We start from the raw sequence: 18,410 nt of genomic DNA on the forward strand, positions 1-18,410 counted from the left end.
ACGTTTAAAAACTGTAAATAACTAAAAAAGGGCATATGGAGGTTTAATAAAAACAAGTGAATGGGGAGTGATTATTTACTGTCTTTTCTGTTGCAGACACTAGAAGGCACTGGGTAGCCCTACAGCTACCCAGAACAAAGAAATTGAGTTATTTTTCATGCTGGGTATAGTTAAGAGCATAAATCTGCAACAGACCTCAAATTCTGGGCTAATGTTTTAAATAAATGTGCTGTCTCTTAGCTTGTCACTGCAATTTGTAGCATGTAGCCTATCTTGTTTTGGCAAATTATAGTGCAATTATGAAAGTATAACAAAATCACAGAATGTTAGTTTTGTTGTAAAATAAGTTGTAAAATTAAACTTAAAAAAAGACCTTGCAAGGACACGTTTAGTTAGTACAATATGTGGTTAGAGATGATTTCATAAACAGCTTTATGAACAGAGCCTTCAGTCTGTAAGGTTACCTGTCATTACAGATATTAATAAAGGAATTATAGAAAATTTGCTGAAACTTCAAATGCGTAAGTTGCAGCATTAACTTTTTCTGGTTTTTAAAATAACTTTATTCGTAATTTATACCTTGCCTTGCTTACTCAAAAAGGTGCTTTTTTATAGATTTGAATTTTACTATATTGGCTACTGAAGTTGGCAGTTGTATGCTTAACTTGTTTTGACCACATTTCATATGCCAGTGCATAGAAAATCTATAAATGTATTATTAGCATGAAATTCTGTGTTTCGATGAAAAAATTAATGCTGTGTGAAATTCTTTATTTAATTTTATTGAAGTAAGATTCACCAGTAGCAGGATGATAGTAATTAGTGTTTAACCTGTAGCTGAAGTTGACAGTTTTGGAGAGTTTTGTATTTTGACCAGTATTTGCAGGGATTTTAATTAGGTTGTAAAATGGTATTTTTGGATGCAACTTGTGATAATTGTGAATTTACTGAGCGAAAAACATAATAGCAGGAAGTTCACAGATCAGATAATAACAAGGTAACATAGCTGTTACATTGAAGGGAAAAAGGGTATCTTTCAAAAAGGAGAAAAAAATCCTCTATGTTTTCTTTCCTCCTTCCTTGTTCTCTTAGGTCGTTTATTGAGAGCTAATCAGATCACATTCAATTGGGACAGACTGGCAAGTTGGATCAATCTCACAGAGCAGTGGCCATATAGAACATCATGGCTCATCCTGCATCTTGAAGAGACTGAAGGTGTTCCAGATCACCTGACTTTAAAAACCATCTATGAGAGGTAGTCATTACTCTGGTGATGGTGTGCACTTTCAGTGATTAAAGTAATGACCATTATTAATGATCACTAGAATAACTTGTAATCTAAAGTTCCCACCATCTTACCCTCTTCTGCTAACTTTCGAAAACTTCTAAGTGAAGTTGCTTGAAGTGCATTGCTATTTGATGCACCATGTATGAATGAGTACTTTGTATTTAAACCAAAGAGAACTGTACAGGAATTCTTTCACAGGCAGCTAGCTGTACTTTTGTCTCTTGATATCCTTTTCTTCTTTACCTTGGCCAAGCTACAAGTAGGGTATTTTTTCCACTTCTTTGTTAATCTGAAATAAGCCCAACAGAAACTGGCCTTACTGATAAAAATCTCTGAAGGTTTTGTGCTTAGCAGGTGTGCTATGGCAATGCTGTGTGCTGCAGTTAAGGGATGTGAAAAAGAGGCCTGACTTTCTTAATTTCTGCTACAAGTTGCTATCCAACAGAGCTGTCCAGGTATTGCTACTGAGAACAAATTGCCCCATGTTGCTAGTGAACATCTCTCTCCAGAACCCTCTGCTTAAAGGAAAGGATTTGTGGATTGTGACCTGATGACAGTGGGAGGAATGGAAGAGAGAAAATGTGACTGAGAGTGGGGTCTCTGGAAGAAAAGCCGAATCTGAGAATCAGAGTCAGGGAGAAGAAAGAAAGGTTTGACTTGGATAAAATATAATTGAGATCAGATGAAAAGAACAGCTGAAGTAAAGAGAAGAGATCATGACTGATTGAACAATTTACCAAAATATCTTGAGATTTTGCAGGGTCCAGGGGAATGAATTTGGAGAGAAAATATTGGAAGTGTGCCCTGCACTGCAAGTCAAGGAATAGGAGATGAACTGTGTGAAAATCTGGCGTGGGCCGAGAATGGTTGAAGTGTTGAGAATGGAATTAGGATTGTTTGGGAAAGATTGAATGAGTTGTATTAGGAAAGAAAAGTCGAAGTGCAGTTAAGATCTAAACACAGAAATCCCAAGAAGGTAAAGGAACGAGATTAGATTGAGCATGATGAGGCTGAGGGTTGAAGACAGATGAAGAGGGCAAGAAGTAGACTGAAGTGGCTTTGAGCTGGAAGATGGTTTTAGAAATACCAGACTTCACAGGTAAATTAAGTGAATGATTAGAAAACACTCTCCTCTAGAGTATGGCACAGTTCTTGGGTTTTGCACTTCCTCTGTGAGTATAATTACCTGTGAAATCAAAGGTAAAGCACTGGGAGCCCATCTTTCCATTGTACATTCACACAACTAAGTGTCACAAATGCTTATGTGATCAGCTAAGTACAGTAGTAATTCATAATCATCAGGAGTTCCCTTTTCTGTAATGCTTTTCATTCAGACTTCTCTTTATTTAGATTTCTGTATGTCATGTTTCACAATTTTATATTTTCAGTATTTATCCAACAAACTCCTTACAGTTTTCTGATTATTGGCATCTGCAGTAATAAATCACTTTGGGTTGATGGAAGTCCAAAGCTGTCTTTGAGACATAAGTGTTTGTCTTCTGATAAACCAGAGGAGGTATTAGAGACTTGATTTATTCTCATAAATGGGTGCTAGCAATTCCAGTATTAATGGATGTTAAATCGTAGTAAAAGAAAAGGACATTTACAATTGAATGTGAATAACTTATTTGGCTTCTGAATTGTTTGTTGTTAGCACAAACACTTGAGCTGCTGATGCTCAGTGCCAGCTGGAGTGTGTCATGGTTTATTAGTTAAGATGTGGAGGAGATTCATGACTGCTGCTATGTTGTACCTCTTGCTATGCAGGTTGTCTGGAAGTGATACAGCCATTTGAGTAGACTGCTGGTTCATAACTGACAATTACAAGTGTATAGGTAATTCTGTAGTGTTGAAAACCAGAGTACATAATGGGAAGAAACAGTGAAGAACCCTGTACAATGTACTGGAAAAAGGAAGGTGATCAACATCTTTCAAGGAAAGCTGTTTTTATTCTACCTGCAATACCAGAAAAACAAGGAAAAGAAAAACAATACTAATATTCAGGATTTTCTCTTTAGCAGAAAATACCAGCAGGATATTTGATATGAAAATTATAAAGCTAAAAGTCTTGGTTTATTTAGCTTCTTAACAGTTAAAAGAAAAAAAAGTCTTCTAAAAATAATGTTGCTGTGTGCTCAGGAAGAGAATTGATGTCTCCCAGCCCTTTCTGTTGAACCTGTGTAAAGAACTAAATATATAACTCTCCCGAAGTATTGACAAAGTTGAGGTCTCATCTGTCTGGTGATTTGGGTGATCGTCTTCACCATATGCTGAATGTGAAAAGGTCTGTGTACTCTTCTCTGGGATCATCTAGCTCTAAAAGTTCTGTTTTATCCAAAGTAATAATTTCTGTGTCATTGCTATTCATTTTAGCTGCAACTGTTTAAAGTTACTTGGCTCAAATAACTGTTGCACTATCATTTCAAAGTTAGTTCCTCTTTTAAAACTTCAGTTTTCTAATTTTTATTAGTTTATAGAGCAGCTTTCCCATTTGGAGTCTCATAAATACATACCAGATTTTGGTAATTATGTATCTTGTTCCTGTACTCCGTTTATTACTTGTTCCCTGCTCTTTATTCTTCAAGGATTTTTAAAAAATACATTCAGAGTTTAGATCAGAATCAAGAATATAGTTTTCCTAGTATTGAATAGTTTGTGTCAAACTACTTTTTTATTGTGACACTGCAGCCGTAGGGTTGCTTCTTGGACTCTGTCTTCGCTGAAAGGAATCTTGTAGGTTCTATGTCGAGTGTAAGTTTCACACTTGATCGCATTCTCTGTGTAAGGAGAATGCTTTGATATTGCAGTTGCTTTTCCAAATTTGAAAATAGCATGTGTTAAAAAGCTTTCGAATCACCAGGATTCCCTCGCTGTGAGAACTCTCCATTGCCTTTCCTCTGCTGCAGACGGTGCGCAGCAGAGGGTGACCCCCTGGACTGATCAGTTACATCTCCTTTCATCGGGAGAGTTATGGCAGATGATCGGTGTGTGCGCTGAGGGTGTGACGGGGGCAGCTAACCCCTTGTGCCTTTGTCCCCCGGGGCGGGCTGTCCCCCGCCGTGTCCCCGCCGTGTCCCCCTCCGTGTCCCCCTCCGTGTCCCCCTCCGTGTCCCCCTCCGTGTCCCCGCCGTGTCCCCGCCGTGTCCCCCGCCGTGTCCCCCGCCGTGTCCCCCGCCGTGTCCCTCTCCGTGTCCCCTCCGTGTCCCCCTCCGTGTCCCCCGCCGTGTCCCCCTCCGTGTCCCCGGCCGTGTCCCCTCCGTGTCCCCGGCAGTGCGGGGATTGTGCAGCGCGGTGCGGTGCCGGCAGGTGGCGCTCCCTGCTCGGCACAGCCGCGGGAGCGCTGGCACCTGAGCCTTGGCTTTCAGTGTTCCCGGGACAAAGCGATACTTTCACAACACACAGAAAATACAGGAAAATGAAAACAATCGGGTAGTCAAGCACTAAGAAACAAAAGAATAAATATAGTCTTTAGTTAATTCCCCTCTATGTAGGCACAATGATATATGATTTCCATCATTATATGCTATTTTGCCTCCATGAGATTCCTGTCTTGTAATGTCCAGAATTTAATTTTGCAAACTGTAGTAAAGGAGAATGCTGTTTTCTGTCACACTGCAGTGCTATCTATTGAAGTTGAAAAGAATGCAATAACTAAAGTAGGACAACTAAAAGTTGTTCCACAACTATTAGTCAGAGTTTGTGTGATGCTGGCCTAGTCACCTCTGTAGTACCTTTCACTTGGATAGTATTCGTGCCTCTGTGGGGATGTGGTGTATGGCTTATGGTTCTGTAGGCTGATATTGCTAAGTACTCAGTGTTCAGAGATATATCTGGAGCTACTGGGTGCTCTACTTTCAGTTGGTGGAGTATTCCGAAAAAAATGCATACCTCAATTTGGTAACTAAGTAAGTATGCTTATTTTTCTGTGCTTCAATTTGTCATTAAAAATAAAGCTAACTAGTATATTCTTATTATAAAGGCTTGTTGGGGAAAGTAAATTTGTCTTTTTCTATGGATACTGTGAAGAATATCAAAGACTATGATGAGTATGAAATCAGGTCTGTCAAGAGAAATGTATCTTTCCTGTATCATCCTATGCAGAGATGAAAAATCTGCTGAATATTATATTGGGAACTTTTGTCCAGGGTCCATAACAAAAAACTCAACAAACAAACAAAAAAACTACCCTCACAAAAATGCACACCAAAACCAAAAGAACCCAGACTCCCCCCACAAAACAACAACCAAAAACAACAGCAACAAACCAACTAACCAACTACAAAACAGAACAAAACAAAACCCCCAAAAACAAACAAATCACACACAAAAATAAGACAAAAAACCCCCCCACAAAACCAGTTACAAAAAACCTAACTTAAAATAGAAATTAAAAAAACAACCGCACAACCCCCTAAAGAAAATTAGGCTTCAATTTACGACACAGGCACACCTCTGTGGAGAATCTTTATGATCTGGTGTCACTTAACGTCTCTTACAGCCACAGGTAGAGGTTTTATGCTCTCAATCAGTTATAGAGGGGAAGAAGCCCATTTTTTGTCATTGGTAAACTTTGAAAAGAAAATACTGAATCATCTTTGTTGGCTTTCAGTCTATATACTTGAGAAAAATGTCTTTACTCTTTTTACTTCCTTAAACTGACCTGCTGTGTCATCTCACTTCTGTCCTCTCATTTTAGCCTCTTTCTCTCTGCTGGTCGGGTTGGTATTGTTTTCCATCTGGTATATTTATTAGTAGTAGTATTTAGTCCTTCAGGTTATGTGTTGCCTTTTCTCATCATCAGGATTTTCATGTAGTCTCTCTCCTTATCAGGTTAAACTTTTAATTCTGATTTTGTCTCTCCTTCCCCTTTTGTGTTTAGGTTCTTCTGTGCTCAAGCTCTCTGTTGTCATTACCCATCTGTCCATCCTGGTCCAATTTAATTATCTTTACCATTTTATTTATAGCTATGACGTAGAGTTTATATTCCTCTACATTTACGTTGTGCTGCATTCTCTTCCATGCTACTAAGAGTCTTCCTAATGTCAATCTTGTGTAATGCCAAAGTGGTTTGCAGAAGTTGCAGAAGGCAAATTTTTAAAGCTCTGAAGTGGAATAAAATATGTGGGCTTTCTGCAAATAAATTTCTAAGAGAATTAAGTTGTCAGATTAAAGCAAGTTTCTGTTGAATGTTTGCAACTGAGACTTCTCAGACATGTAAATTAGTCAGCTATGGGAATGTGCTCTCTTGTGAAGGTAAGTAAAGCATCCATGACACCAGAATAAATGACAGTGCCAGATCTAAATAAATGATATCTTGGGAAAAGTCACTGTGGCTTTTGTAGAAAAAAGATGCATTTCAAGAAACTGAATTCTCAACAGATTCAATGAACATAGGAAGAATACAAGGAAGTATTTAAGACATTTTAAGCAAGATCTTATTCTAGAAACCTCTAAATGTATTAAAATCTAAGATAATAACAGGCAAAATTTCCCTGTAAAAGCAAAAGAAGGAAGCAAAAGATAGGATTATGTGTCTTGTGAGAAACTTGCTGGTGAGGTTTCCAAAGATAATTCTTGTTCTATTTGACATACCTGTGAATGGTCTGACAGAGGGAGGAGATGCCATGTGGGTGTATAACCAGGATAACCTTCACAGAGGGTTGTGGAAGTAGCTGTAAGTTGCAGATCAAAGCCATTGTGGATATAGGCATTATATCCTGCTGGGGGAAATAATCTCATTTATAATCATGCTTATGCAGTAGTGGGCAGTAAATCTGCACTAAGTAAAGGAATTAATAAATTGTGGCTGATTTCTCTAAAAAATGTTCTGTGCCCCACTTCAGTCAGAAAATTAACGTGTCTTTAGGAGTTCCTAACAAATCAGTAGAAAGACAGAATGTATTGTATTATAGAGATCTGTGATTTTTCTAAGTTCTAAAGACTGAGTTTCTAATCATCACATTTCAAAATGGTTATACCAAAGTAGATATATTTAAGAGGCTGAGGAAAGCTGTAGTTTTGCATTAAGCAGTGACAACTCCCAGTTTTGCTGGACTACTTTCTCTTCTCCAGCCCTCCTCATGCTTAAGACATTTGATTAATTTATTTCCTTTCCTCAAAAGTCCTAGCTTTTCCATTTCAGTTTGAGGCCCTGAGTCCTGGTCATCTTTGTTTCTTCATATTTTCTTCTTCTTAAGGCTAAAGATGTCAGGGATTGATTTTACCACCTTGTTGAACAAAAATCATGCTATTAAAGCCGATTGTATGAAAAGAAATTCTTCCTAGTCCCTTTCCTCATTAAATTACCTCACTAAATAAGATAATCTGCTGAACACATTTTATCTCTTTGTATCCTTCTTATCATGGCAGAAATCAAGGTCTGCAGTACTTTGTAAATTGGAAAATATTCCTAGAAATCACTGAAGTAATTTTGTAACTGTCTTGTCTGTCCTTCTGGAGGCATTCGGAAGAGTTTCTGTATCTATGAGCTAACTAGCTCCTTTCTAGATATGGCAGATTTACCAGCCTGCCACCTCTTAGAGCTGTTAGTATCTGGGCTGTAAGATCTATACAATTGAAACTTCAGGCATGCATGTGCCTCTTGAGTTCAAGAATGTCTTGTATTGCATTTCAGAAATAGACTATAAATTTCTAGACACTTGAAAAACTATGGTTGGTCTGAATTTTTACCCCTGAAGTTGCTGTGAAGTCAATGGTTCTGCTTTTGTGAATGCACAGAATTGCTAAAGCAAGGCCTACTTTGCACCTGGAACCTATTCAGTCAGTAACTGAAGCCCTTAAAAAGTAAAGGACAAAAGAAATGTGGTTTGGGCATGTTTGTAGCAGGAAGAAAAAACGAGGTTCAGCAGAAAGCACAGCAGCAAAGGCTACTTTAATTCTAAGATAAATGTGTCTAAAGTTATACCAAGTGCTGGGACAGGCTGTGTGACAAGTTGCAGGAACCTTCTGGTGCTGGTGAGCAAAATGTGTTGTCCAGGCAGGAAAGGCCACTGTAGAAAAGTTCCACTTGGCCTTTGGAAGAAAATGGCAGGGAATGCACTGCAGGCTACCGGAGCAATTTAATGATCTACCTGTTACAGAGGGTCCTTTAGAAAGAAAAAAGTCAGTTTGAAGTTGATGACAATCCATGAGAATTTCCTCATGGTCATGCTTGGATACCAAACATAGGTAGAACATTCACCCAGATATTAGGTAGATTCGTGGTAAATATTGTCCTCCCTCTTATGGGGTTGGGATCTAGGTTCTGTATCATTCTGAGTATAATTCTAGTCATTACCTGCTGAAACTATGAGAAATATTAAGCTGGTGTATCTGAGGATATCATCCTAAGAGAGACCATGGCATCAGTGCTTAAAGATACTGGGGAGGATGCTTATCCCCCTGACTGAATATACAATTTATTTAACACTACAGAATTCAGGCATTCACACAACCTTCTATTCAAGTGCTTCCTGCTTTTGATGTTAATCTGCTTGTTGAACTTGGTGTCACAAGGGACAGTCCTATCTGTCATTCTTTGACCAAACTGGGGTGTTTAAACAGGGGCTTTGACCAAACCAGATTATTGAGATAGAACTTTCAGATTTTTTTATGAGGATATTTGCAAATAGCTTATGAGGATATTTGCAAGTAGCTGATGTCCCTAAATTTCTGTGACTATTTTTATGTATTTATTAAAAATATTAGAACAGAAGAGCTTGGCTCAGGATAGAAGAAACTCTCATGAGCCATCTGTTCAGATTATGATCTCCACCCTTCCTTAATCTCCTTGAAAATTGCTTTTTGGGAAGCTAAAGGAAACTATGGAAATCAAGAACTCTTTGATTTTGAAAAAAGAGCTCTTTCAGGACAAGAAAATGGTTATAGTTTCCTCAGAGTTGTAGGTAACCATTATTTAAAACTTAGCAACGTGTAATTCATCCATCACTTGGGCTTAATTTAACCTCTGTGATAAAGTCTTTGTGCACATATGTGTGCATGCCTACCTATGATGGATGGCAAATTGGATGGCAATACAACGTGCTGAGGCAGAATGCACCAAATTTAGAAGAATGGCATAACAGCTTTCTTTAATTCAATTAGTTTTTTTAGTTGCTTTTTTTTTTGTTTGGTTTTTTTGTTGTTGTTTTTGGTGGTTTTTTTGGGGGGTGTGGAAAGGAGAGGGTTGCAGGGGATGAAGAGAACCAAAGGATTTAAGTGAGCCATAGCTCATGTATTACTTTAATTTTAAAGCTTTTGCAACTCTTACACTATTCCGAGAGATGAATTGTGGAATATACATGCTTTGTCTAATTTATCAATAATTGTTGTTTCTTAATTTCTTCAGTTCTAGTCCAGTTTCAGCACTGGTATATGGTTTTTCTTGGGGTTTTTTCCAGTCTTTACCGAAGTTGCCCCTTCTTGAAGTCAACCACAGAACTGTTTTTCTTTTATTTTTTTCCTTTTTTCCTTTCTTGCTGAAAACTAATTTAGTTATAAGTGAAACAGCAGTTCATTACTATAGATTTGGAGTTCTATAACGTGGTTTCATTGGTGCCATGTTTTCCTGATAGATTCACATCTCTTGTTGATACACCCATGGTAATGAAATTAAGAAATCACTTAGGTTAAAACATTTTTCTATTTCATGTACAGTGGAATATTTTTCCTTGATTGTTTACTACTTCAATTTAAGAAAGTATATTTATAGCATACTAAAAATACCACAAGATATAAATGATATGAAATTATTTTATTAAAGAATCTGATTTCATAAAAAAATAGTATTCTGTAGCACTAGTAGTAAAATTTATTTTTCTCCATATAAAGGCTCATTTATTTTTATAGCAATTTGATGACACATCTGCTTGCTTTATTCAGCTGAAAAGAAAATGTTGGTTCTTGGTGTTTTGTAAAATTGCTTTGTTAAATTATTTTCAAAATCGTTCAACTTTTAACAAATGACATTTGATACTAACATTGGAAAGCAATTTCAGCTAATTAAGTAGATCCTTCTATAAACCATTGGAACATTAAGATGACAAACTGTTCATTCAGGATTATTTTAATTGGTACAATTATTGTAATTTTGTTGCAATTATGTGTTGAGCTAAAAGCTTTTGTTTAAATCATTTGAGGGTTTTTTTGTTAATATACATAAGTAAGAAGAAAAGTAAAATAAAAACGGAAGATAAGCATTATCTGTTTACTTTTTCATTACAGTGCTTTAGATGAGTATCTATTGAATTATTCTTTTAGAACAGTGTGTTACATGCTTTCAGCAAAACTGCAGAAATTTTAAATGTTAAAACTGAGCAAGATCATTGAAATGTAACTTTTCTGGAAGGTTATTATTTTAATTCCAGTTTTGACACTGTTTAAATACCTTTTAAGAAAAAGGGTGAAATGAACTTTTGAGGGATTTGTGAGTTGCTTAATGCCTATTGATGTATTAATTTAAGAAGTGTAGCTATTTAGTGATTATAGAAATTAAAAATGAAAAAGCCATGGAAGGTGCCACATTCATCACTCTGATTATAATGTTCTCTGCAATCAACTTTGCCCAGGCCAGGTTTAAATAAATCAGTTCCTTTAAGTAGACAATTTAGTGTTCTTGTAGACCTCACAGCGAGGCATTGCTTCTAAAATATTTAACCTGCTTTTTGTTTTTCTGTGTCCTTTTATTGCCTCTTACTTAAAATGCAGGGCACATGAAGTTATTATGTTTCTTACTGTGCTAATAGTGTGGTCTCTGTGTTAAAAGGCAGTGTAGCAGTTGAGTAGTAGGTGGTTGATGCCCACCTTTTTAAAAATTCTTATGCCTTTTGTAATTCAAATAGCATTGCAAAGCTGTGAATGAATCTGGGCATTTGCAACTGCTTTAACACTTTATTTTAATCATAAAGTATGCCAGAGAGTTGTGTAAAGAACAGAACTTTTAATGTGGATTCAGTGACAGTGTGTGATATTGGGTGTGGGAGATTAGTTTAATAAATACCAATCTTTTAAGCATCAGAATGTTTTTTGCTTTCTGAAATGATCAAAAGCAGGAACACTGAGGAGAGGTGGTTTATCTGCAGGTACTCGAATTGAATAGAGTCAGTTTTGCAAAGCAAGCTTTCCTGAATACCTATGGTAATAGGAGTTTTTAAATAGCTATTGCATCTGTTCAGTGAAGTCTCTTCCGCTTAATATGCACTGAGGGGACTTGAATTTTTGTCTACATAAAGCTAACTATAGCTTTCTCTTTTTTTGGTCTTTATTAAGATAAAGCATTTATTCCCTTATGTTATATTATTGAGTGTGTGGTGACTTTTTATTTCTGTCTTTGTACGAATGGGCGTATAAGCAAATGTTCTTTTTCAGTGTCCAAATAACCTGATGCGGTCCTCAGTTTGAGAGAATATTTGCATCACAGTTGCTGATACATTGATAGTACCTCAAAGTTCCAAAGGAGCTATTTGTGTGAGAGCTTTTAACACTGTCACTATTTCGATCAGATATGAGAAGAGTAGGATAAGTAATTCCAGCACAAAGCATAATATTAGTAGGATTTGATTATTAGGTATGAGAGATCAGACGTCTAATTTGCAGATTGTTAAGCATCAAAATTTCATATTGCATTCTGTAGTGGCCAAGATTTTCTAGTTTTGTGTTTCTCAGTATCAAATCTCTAGAAAAAATTTTATTCTCATTTTTAATGACAAATTATTTCAATGTTTTAAGCAACATTTTTGACTTGTACTATATTGAGAGGAAAAAATTAAAAAGCACATGATAGATAAAACATGACATGCCTTCATGCTCATGCCTTCTGTTGTTCTATTACTTAATAGCAATTAATTAAGTCATTTGCTTTTTATGGAGTGAAAAAGTTAAATGACTCTTGTCCATGCAGTTGCTTGCTCCTGTAAAACACATAAGGAAAAAAATTAGATGTGCAAAGATTAATTTGAAGCATTTCTTTGTTTTCACCTTCAGGGAGAGAGGTTTGGGAAAAGCAGGGAGAACAGCCCTTTGGGGTATGAGGGCTTGTAAAGAACTCAACCTTCCACCAGTGTGGGAACAGCAGGGCAGGCTGCTCCATGAGACAGGGTGAGCTGGGAGCTGAGGAGCGCAGCGAGGCAGGCACGGCACTGTCAGCAAGGGGAGGAATCCCTCAGTGGCCAAACTGGAAAAGTGGAGCAGGGTCAGTGACGGTAACCAGGGACAGCAAACAGCCCTGTGGTGTGTAGCCACAAGGCACAGGTCAAGGCAGGAAGTTAAGCTGGTGTTCAAGGTCAAGACCAAAGGTGCACAGATGTAGCTCAGAGGAGGACCAAGGGTAAAGGTCTGAGCTGAAAAGCTGTTCTTAACTCCAGCAAGAGGGCCCTTCAGCAGGGCTTCTCACAGCTCTTTTCACCACAGCCTGGTTACTCAGCTACACTGTGTCAGAGCCAGCCTTGAGCACCTGCCCCAAAACCATTGGCTGCGGGAAGAGCTGGGTAAATCCTGTTAGCATATTCCAGGGCCTGACATAACCAATGGCATAGGCAATGTGGGCACCTCCAGTGTGGATGAAGGTAGTTGGTTTTGGCTCTTGCCATTTTTGCCACCACCTAGCAGGGTAGTAAAGGAGATGGTCAATAGGTGCAATAGCTTAGCACCTTCCTCTGAGCAATGCTGGCAACATTCGGTGATGGACACACTGTCAGACCGTGGTGGTTATTTTCTAAGTCACTCATGGAAGTACAAGGTGAACATAATTAGAATGAATTTGAATCTAATTTACAGTCTGTTGAATGAAAGATGATGTGCCTCTGTGTACTTGCACTAAGTTATCTGTATTTGAGGAAAAAGACAGAAATAATTCATCATTGTTGCAATATAACTTACTCCATGATGAAAGCAGTCTTTAATTTCAGCTGCTCATGGGAAAGAGATGTGAAGAGTAGTGGAATGAATTTTTAAGGTTCATTTCAATCAATGAAATGTTTTGTTTTAGCTTCATTCCTTCTAAATTCAAGTAGTTTGTCCTGGAAATGGTCTGTAACACTGATACTTTTTGATGTTTCTGATTTAAAGAATAATTCTTTTGTCTCAGGAATCTAGCCCCAAAATGAGAATATTGTGTTCACAGGGCCTTATTTTTAGATCTGCATGCTTGTATTTTAGAAAAAGTAACTCCTAAAGTGCTTCAAATGCTAACCTTTTATTTTTTATCTGAGAAGTGCAGGCACGTATGGTTTTTGTGGCTCTTTGCCAAAAGATTATCATTTACATAAATATTTCTTTCAAAGGCGTAGTTTAAGACATTGAGCTCAGGAGGTTAGAATAGAGACTTCAATCTGCACACCAGCAGTGGGCTATTGGCTTCTGAACAGTAGCTTTGTTCATCGTATTCGGAACACTGTTTGCATTCAGACTTAAGTAGAGCTGGCATTAAAAATCAGCTAATTTGTTTCATGTGATTCATCAGCTGTGTGTTTTATTTAAATCTGTCGCATTCTCTTTTGGCTTTTTATTTTGTAGATTGAAGTGTTGAAGTAGGCCACTCTTTAACTCTTCAATTCCTGACTTGAAAAGTGACTTAATTTTCACTTTTCCAGTGTTGAACTCCTGTAAATATATATAACAAATATATATAACTAAAGTGTGCATTAAGGATCCTGTTTTTTTCACCATCTGATGTTTGATTTAAAACATACATATTTACAGTCAGTTTAGTTGTAGTTTTATATAAGGCTAAATAGAACAGCCTAAAGTAGTAGCTAAATATTAGTGTAAAATATGCATTTCTCAGATACAGTGGAGTATACAAGTTTTACTTTGATACTGCCAATGTTCTTATTTTTTCTTTTGTCTCTTTGATCCTTGAGGTTAGGACTACTTTCAGCTTCTGTTAGATTTCTTTAAACTCTGCCAGAGAATGAGCTGTTCCCATTTTTTGAAATTGTAACCTTTGAGTGTCAAGTTTGTCTTCTCACAGAAGTACCACCTTTTATTCTCTTAAGGCTGGAGTCTCTGGAGTCTTACATACACTGAGCTTCCCTAAAGTGGATAATCCAGCTGCCATCTGGACAATGTCTCATAATGATTTGCAGAATCAGACCCTTTGTTAGAATAGGCTACACTTGCTTTTAAGTTTTATATTTGTTACATTTTTCCCGTGCTATTAAGTAACCTCTCACTGTGAATGAAGTTATTCACCGACACTGTTTATGACAGCATGGTATGGCAGTATCCTCTGTCTGTTAGGTACACGGTCTATTGTCTTCTGGTAAAATTTATAGGAATTTGTTAATTCTACTTAGTAGAATTCTGCTTAGTATATGGCAAGAATGTCGTAAAAGATCAGACTGAAAGATTAACACAGCTGAAATACAATGCAATGGCACTGCACTTACTTTAAGCATGTAGCATTGATTCTCAATTCTTTTATTTTTCTTTAAAAATTAAATACAAAGTATTCTGTTTAAATCTGCCACTTCTGTCTCTGGAATAATCCCATTGTACATAAAATTCTACTCTCTATGGAGGATCTAAAAATAAAGATAAAAAAGATTGTTGCTTTTAAAAAGCAGACAAATTGTGAAATAGGGTAAGATTGTTCAGCTAATTGCAGACTTAGTTCATTAGCTCTATTAAAAATACAATTAAATTACAACCAGTTGGGGGTTTCTTTTAAGTGTCTGTTTTGTCTTTTCAAAGACACAATGTGAGTGTGAATTTATTTAATGTCAGAGATTCCGGGTGTACTGATGATTTACTGAGTGTGCATGTGTCTCTTTCCTCCCTTCCCATCCATGCATCAGTGCACTCATTTCCCCCTTGAGAGCATTGGTAGTTGCCTTAGCTCTTTTAATTGTCCAGTAGTTGGAGAAAATGCTTACACTTTTTTTGTTGTATTCTATCTTCTTTTAAGCAAGTTGCAGCAGCTCACAGAGCAGCCAACATATCTATGCTGTTCCCCTTTATCATGGAGTTGTAGCCTTAACATGTCTTTGAAAAGAGCCATTAAAAATCATAATTAATTTTATATTTATATAAAGTTTTTTGGTTTTTTTTTTTTCTCCTCATAATTTTTTCTATGTTTGCTTTATATACAGTGTGGTTATTTCACTGGTGTCCATATAGTGTGGTGTCATAGTCACTTTGTAGTCATTACTGTAACTGTGTTCACCATTCTCAGTGCATTCTTTCACTGTTTACATCTTTATTTTGCTGGGTGTGAGAAATAATTTTTCACTTTAGTAATCTTTAATTTAGATTATCATTCTTCATTTGATATGAGATACCAGTACTATTAGATGAAACACTAAATAAGATAGGTCCATCTGAACAACAGTGTCAGCCTCCATCACTTACTTGGTAGGAACCTTTCATAAACTTCCACAAGACTAACATTTAATCCATCTACTTGTTCCTTCCTGAAATTCCCCTTTATACTAGTGCTCCCAAAACCCCCACTGTTGCTTGACAATAACCATAATACATGAACAGTCCCCTACATTGATCATGTCTCATGATTTTTCTGTTTTCATGTGTTTGTGGCTTTTTCTTGGAAGGTGAATTGCTTGAAAGCAGGTGGTTGTTTCCCCATTTTTTACAATGGATGCACAGTTAGATTTTGATCAGCTTCTGAGATGCCTGTTCCTGTTATAAAGAGTTAGTTTAAAAATGAGATTGTTTTTCCCATGGAGTTTCTGAATTGTGTATAGGAATTTGAATTGATATTTGGGGTTAAAGTTCACAAACATTAACTTCCCCTTATTTTGGGTATGACATTACTGATGTATGGCTTCTTTGACATTTCTCTGAAGCAAACCATTAGATCAGATTGTTCAGCAATTTGAGGTTTTTTTGCATATTAGACAATGTTACACTGATCTTTCTGCAGACAGTGCAGCTCTTTATGGATTCTCTTATGTTTCAGAGAACAGGGAGAATGGGTGCAAGTGTACTAGTGTTTCACCCTAGAATATTAGTTTGTAAACTGAAGTCATACTCTAATAAATATGGTTTATGATGTATCTTATTTCACCCCCAGAATTTCAAAGAATATTCCTACAACTAAAGATGTTGAGCCTCTACTTGAAATTGATGCAGATATACGGAACTTTGAAGTATTTTTATCCTCACGAACACCTGTCCTTGTTGCACGTGATGTAAGAACCTTTCTGCCTTGTACAGTGAACTTGGATCCCAAGCTGCGAGAAATCATTGCAGGTGAGTATGCTTTCAAATAAATGGAAAATGACAAATCTATTATTTATTTTAAGTAGAGCTACTTGGTGTGTCACACAGAACACTCATTTTTTCATCAAATGATACCTTTGGATTGTCTGATTTTACTTCAGTAAGAGGCCATTCAGTTTCGCTTAATAGTTTTACTGTAACAGCTAGACCATCCTAGAGTAAAACTTCTCTTTTGGAGGGTGAATTCCACTGTTCTTGCTTTGCAGAGCGCTTTAGGAGATGGAGAAAACCAATACACACAATCATATTTGAGTAGAAGAGATGCAAATTGATTTCAGATATTTGCTAACAATTTTGAAAATATATATAAAACCCTGTAGAATTGAAGTCAGGGAAACAAAGTCTTCTCCAGGCTGAAGAGCCCCAGCTCTGCCAACCTTTCCTCCTAGGAGAGTTGTTCCTTAGAACCTTATAATAGCTTAGACTGGAAGGGACCTTAAAGATGACCTAGTTCCAACCCCCCTGCCGTGTGCAGGGACACCTTTCACTAGACCAGGTTGCTCAGAATCCCATCCAACCTGGTCTTGAACACTTCCAGTGTTGGGGCATCCATAAGTTCTCTGGTCAGCCTGCTCCAGTACATCACCACCTTCATTGTAAATAATTTCTTCCTAACACCTAATCTAAACCTACTCTCAGTTTGAAGACATTCCCCCATATCTTGTCTCTACATGTCACTGTAAAGTCTTTCTCTACCTTTCTTGTAGGCTCTCTTGAGGTGCTGGAAGGCTGCAATTAGGCCTTCTCTCTGAAAAATCCCAATTCTATCCATCTTTCTTCATAAGAGAGGTATTTCATCCCTTATCAGTCATCTTTGTGGCCTCCTCTGGACTTGCTCAAATATACTGATGTCTTTCCTGTGCTGGGGACCCCAGGGCTGGATGCAGCCCTGCAGGTGTGGTCTCACCAGGGCAGAGCAGAGGGGCAGAATCCCCTCCCTCACCTGCTGCCCACGCTGCTTTGGGTGCAGCCCAGGGCACATTTGGCTTTCTCACCTGCAAGGGCACATGGCTGGGTCATGTCCAGCCTCTCATCCACCAGCATCCCCCAAATCCTTCTCAGCCAGGGTGCACTGGATCTGTTCATTCCCCAGCCTGGATTGTTACTGAGGGTTGACCCAACCCAGGTGATCTTACTAAAATCTCATAGGATTCCCATAAGTCCACTTCTTGAGCTTGTCCAGGTCCCTCTGGATGGCATCCCATCTGTCAGGTATGTCAGCTGCACCACTCAGCTAGGTGTCATCTGCAGACTGGCTGAGGTTGCACTCATCCCTTCATTCATGCCATTAATGCAGAGACTAAATAACACCGGTCCCAGTATGGACCTGAGGGACACCACTGGTCACTGATGTCTGTTAGGACTCCAAGCCATTGACCATTACCCTCTGGGTGTAATTGTCCACACCCAATTTCTTACCTGTGTAACAGTGTACTTATCAAATGCATCTCCAAAACAGAGAGAAGGATATTGTGGGGGACTACATGAAACGCTTTCTAGAAGTCCAGATAAATGATATCTGTATCCCTTTCCTTGTCCACTTATGCAGTCAATCCATCACAGAAGGCCACAGGGTTGGTCAGGCAGGAGTTCCCTGTGGTGAAGCCATTGCTGGCTGTCTTGAATCACGTCTGTTCTCCATGTGCCTTAGCAAAACTTCTCAGAGGATCTTGTCCATGATCTTGAGAGGCACAGAGGTGAGGTGACAGGCCGCTACTTCCCTGGGGTCCTCCTTGCTACTGTTTTTAAGAGTTTGCAATCTATCCATTTCTTGACGTAGAGGGTAACCTCTCCTCCCCTTCTTCCTCTCCTGTCCCATTTGAATAGCCTACAGCCATCAACAGTTGCACTCTAGTCATAGGATTCATCCACCGGATTTCTGGAA

The 18,410-nt window shown here is 37.9% G+C and overlaps 1 protein-coding gene across 3 annotated transcripts in view; it reads left to right on the plus strand.

The window, feature by feature from the left end:
- Positions 1 to 18,410, plus strand: part of KIDINS220 (kinase D interacting substrate 220) — a 74,494-nt gene that overhangs the window by 35,885 nt on the left and 20,199 nt on the right. For all 3 annotated transcript variants that reach the window (XM_058834752.1, XM_058834751.1, XM_058834753.1), the window contains 2 exons: positions 1,093 to 1,255; positions 16,317 to 16,495. In XM_058834752.1, the coding sequence (XP_058690735.1) occupies positions 1,093 to 1,255; positions 16,317 to 16,495 (342 nt within the window). The remainder of the gene's footprint in view (positions 1 to 1,092; positions 1,256 to 16,316; positions 16,496 to 18,410) is intronic.

The sequence above is a fragment of the Poecile atricapillus genome, chromosome 3 (genome assembly GCF_030490865.1).
Source record: "Poecile atricapillus isolate bPoeAtr1 chromosome 3, bPoeAtr1.hap1, whole genome shotgun sequence".
NCBI lineage: Eukaryota > Metazoa > Chordata > Aves > Passeriformes > Paridae > Poecile > Poecile atricapillus.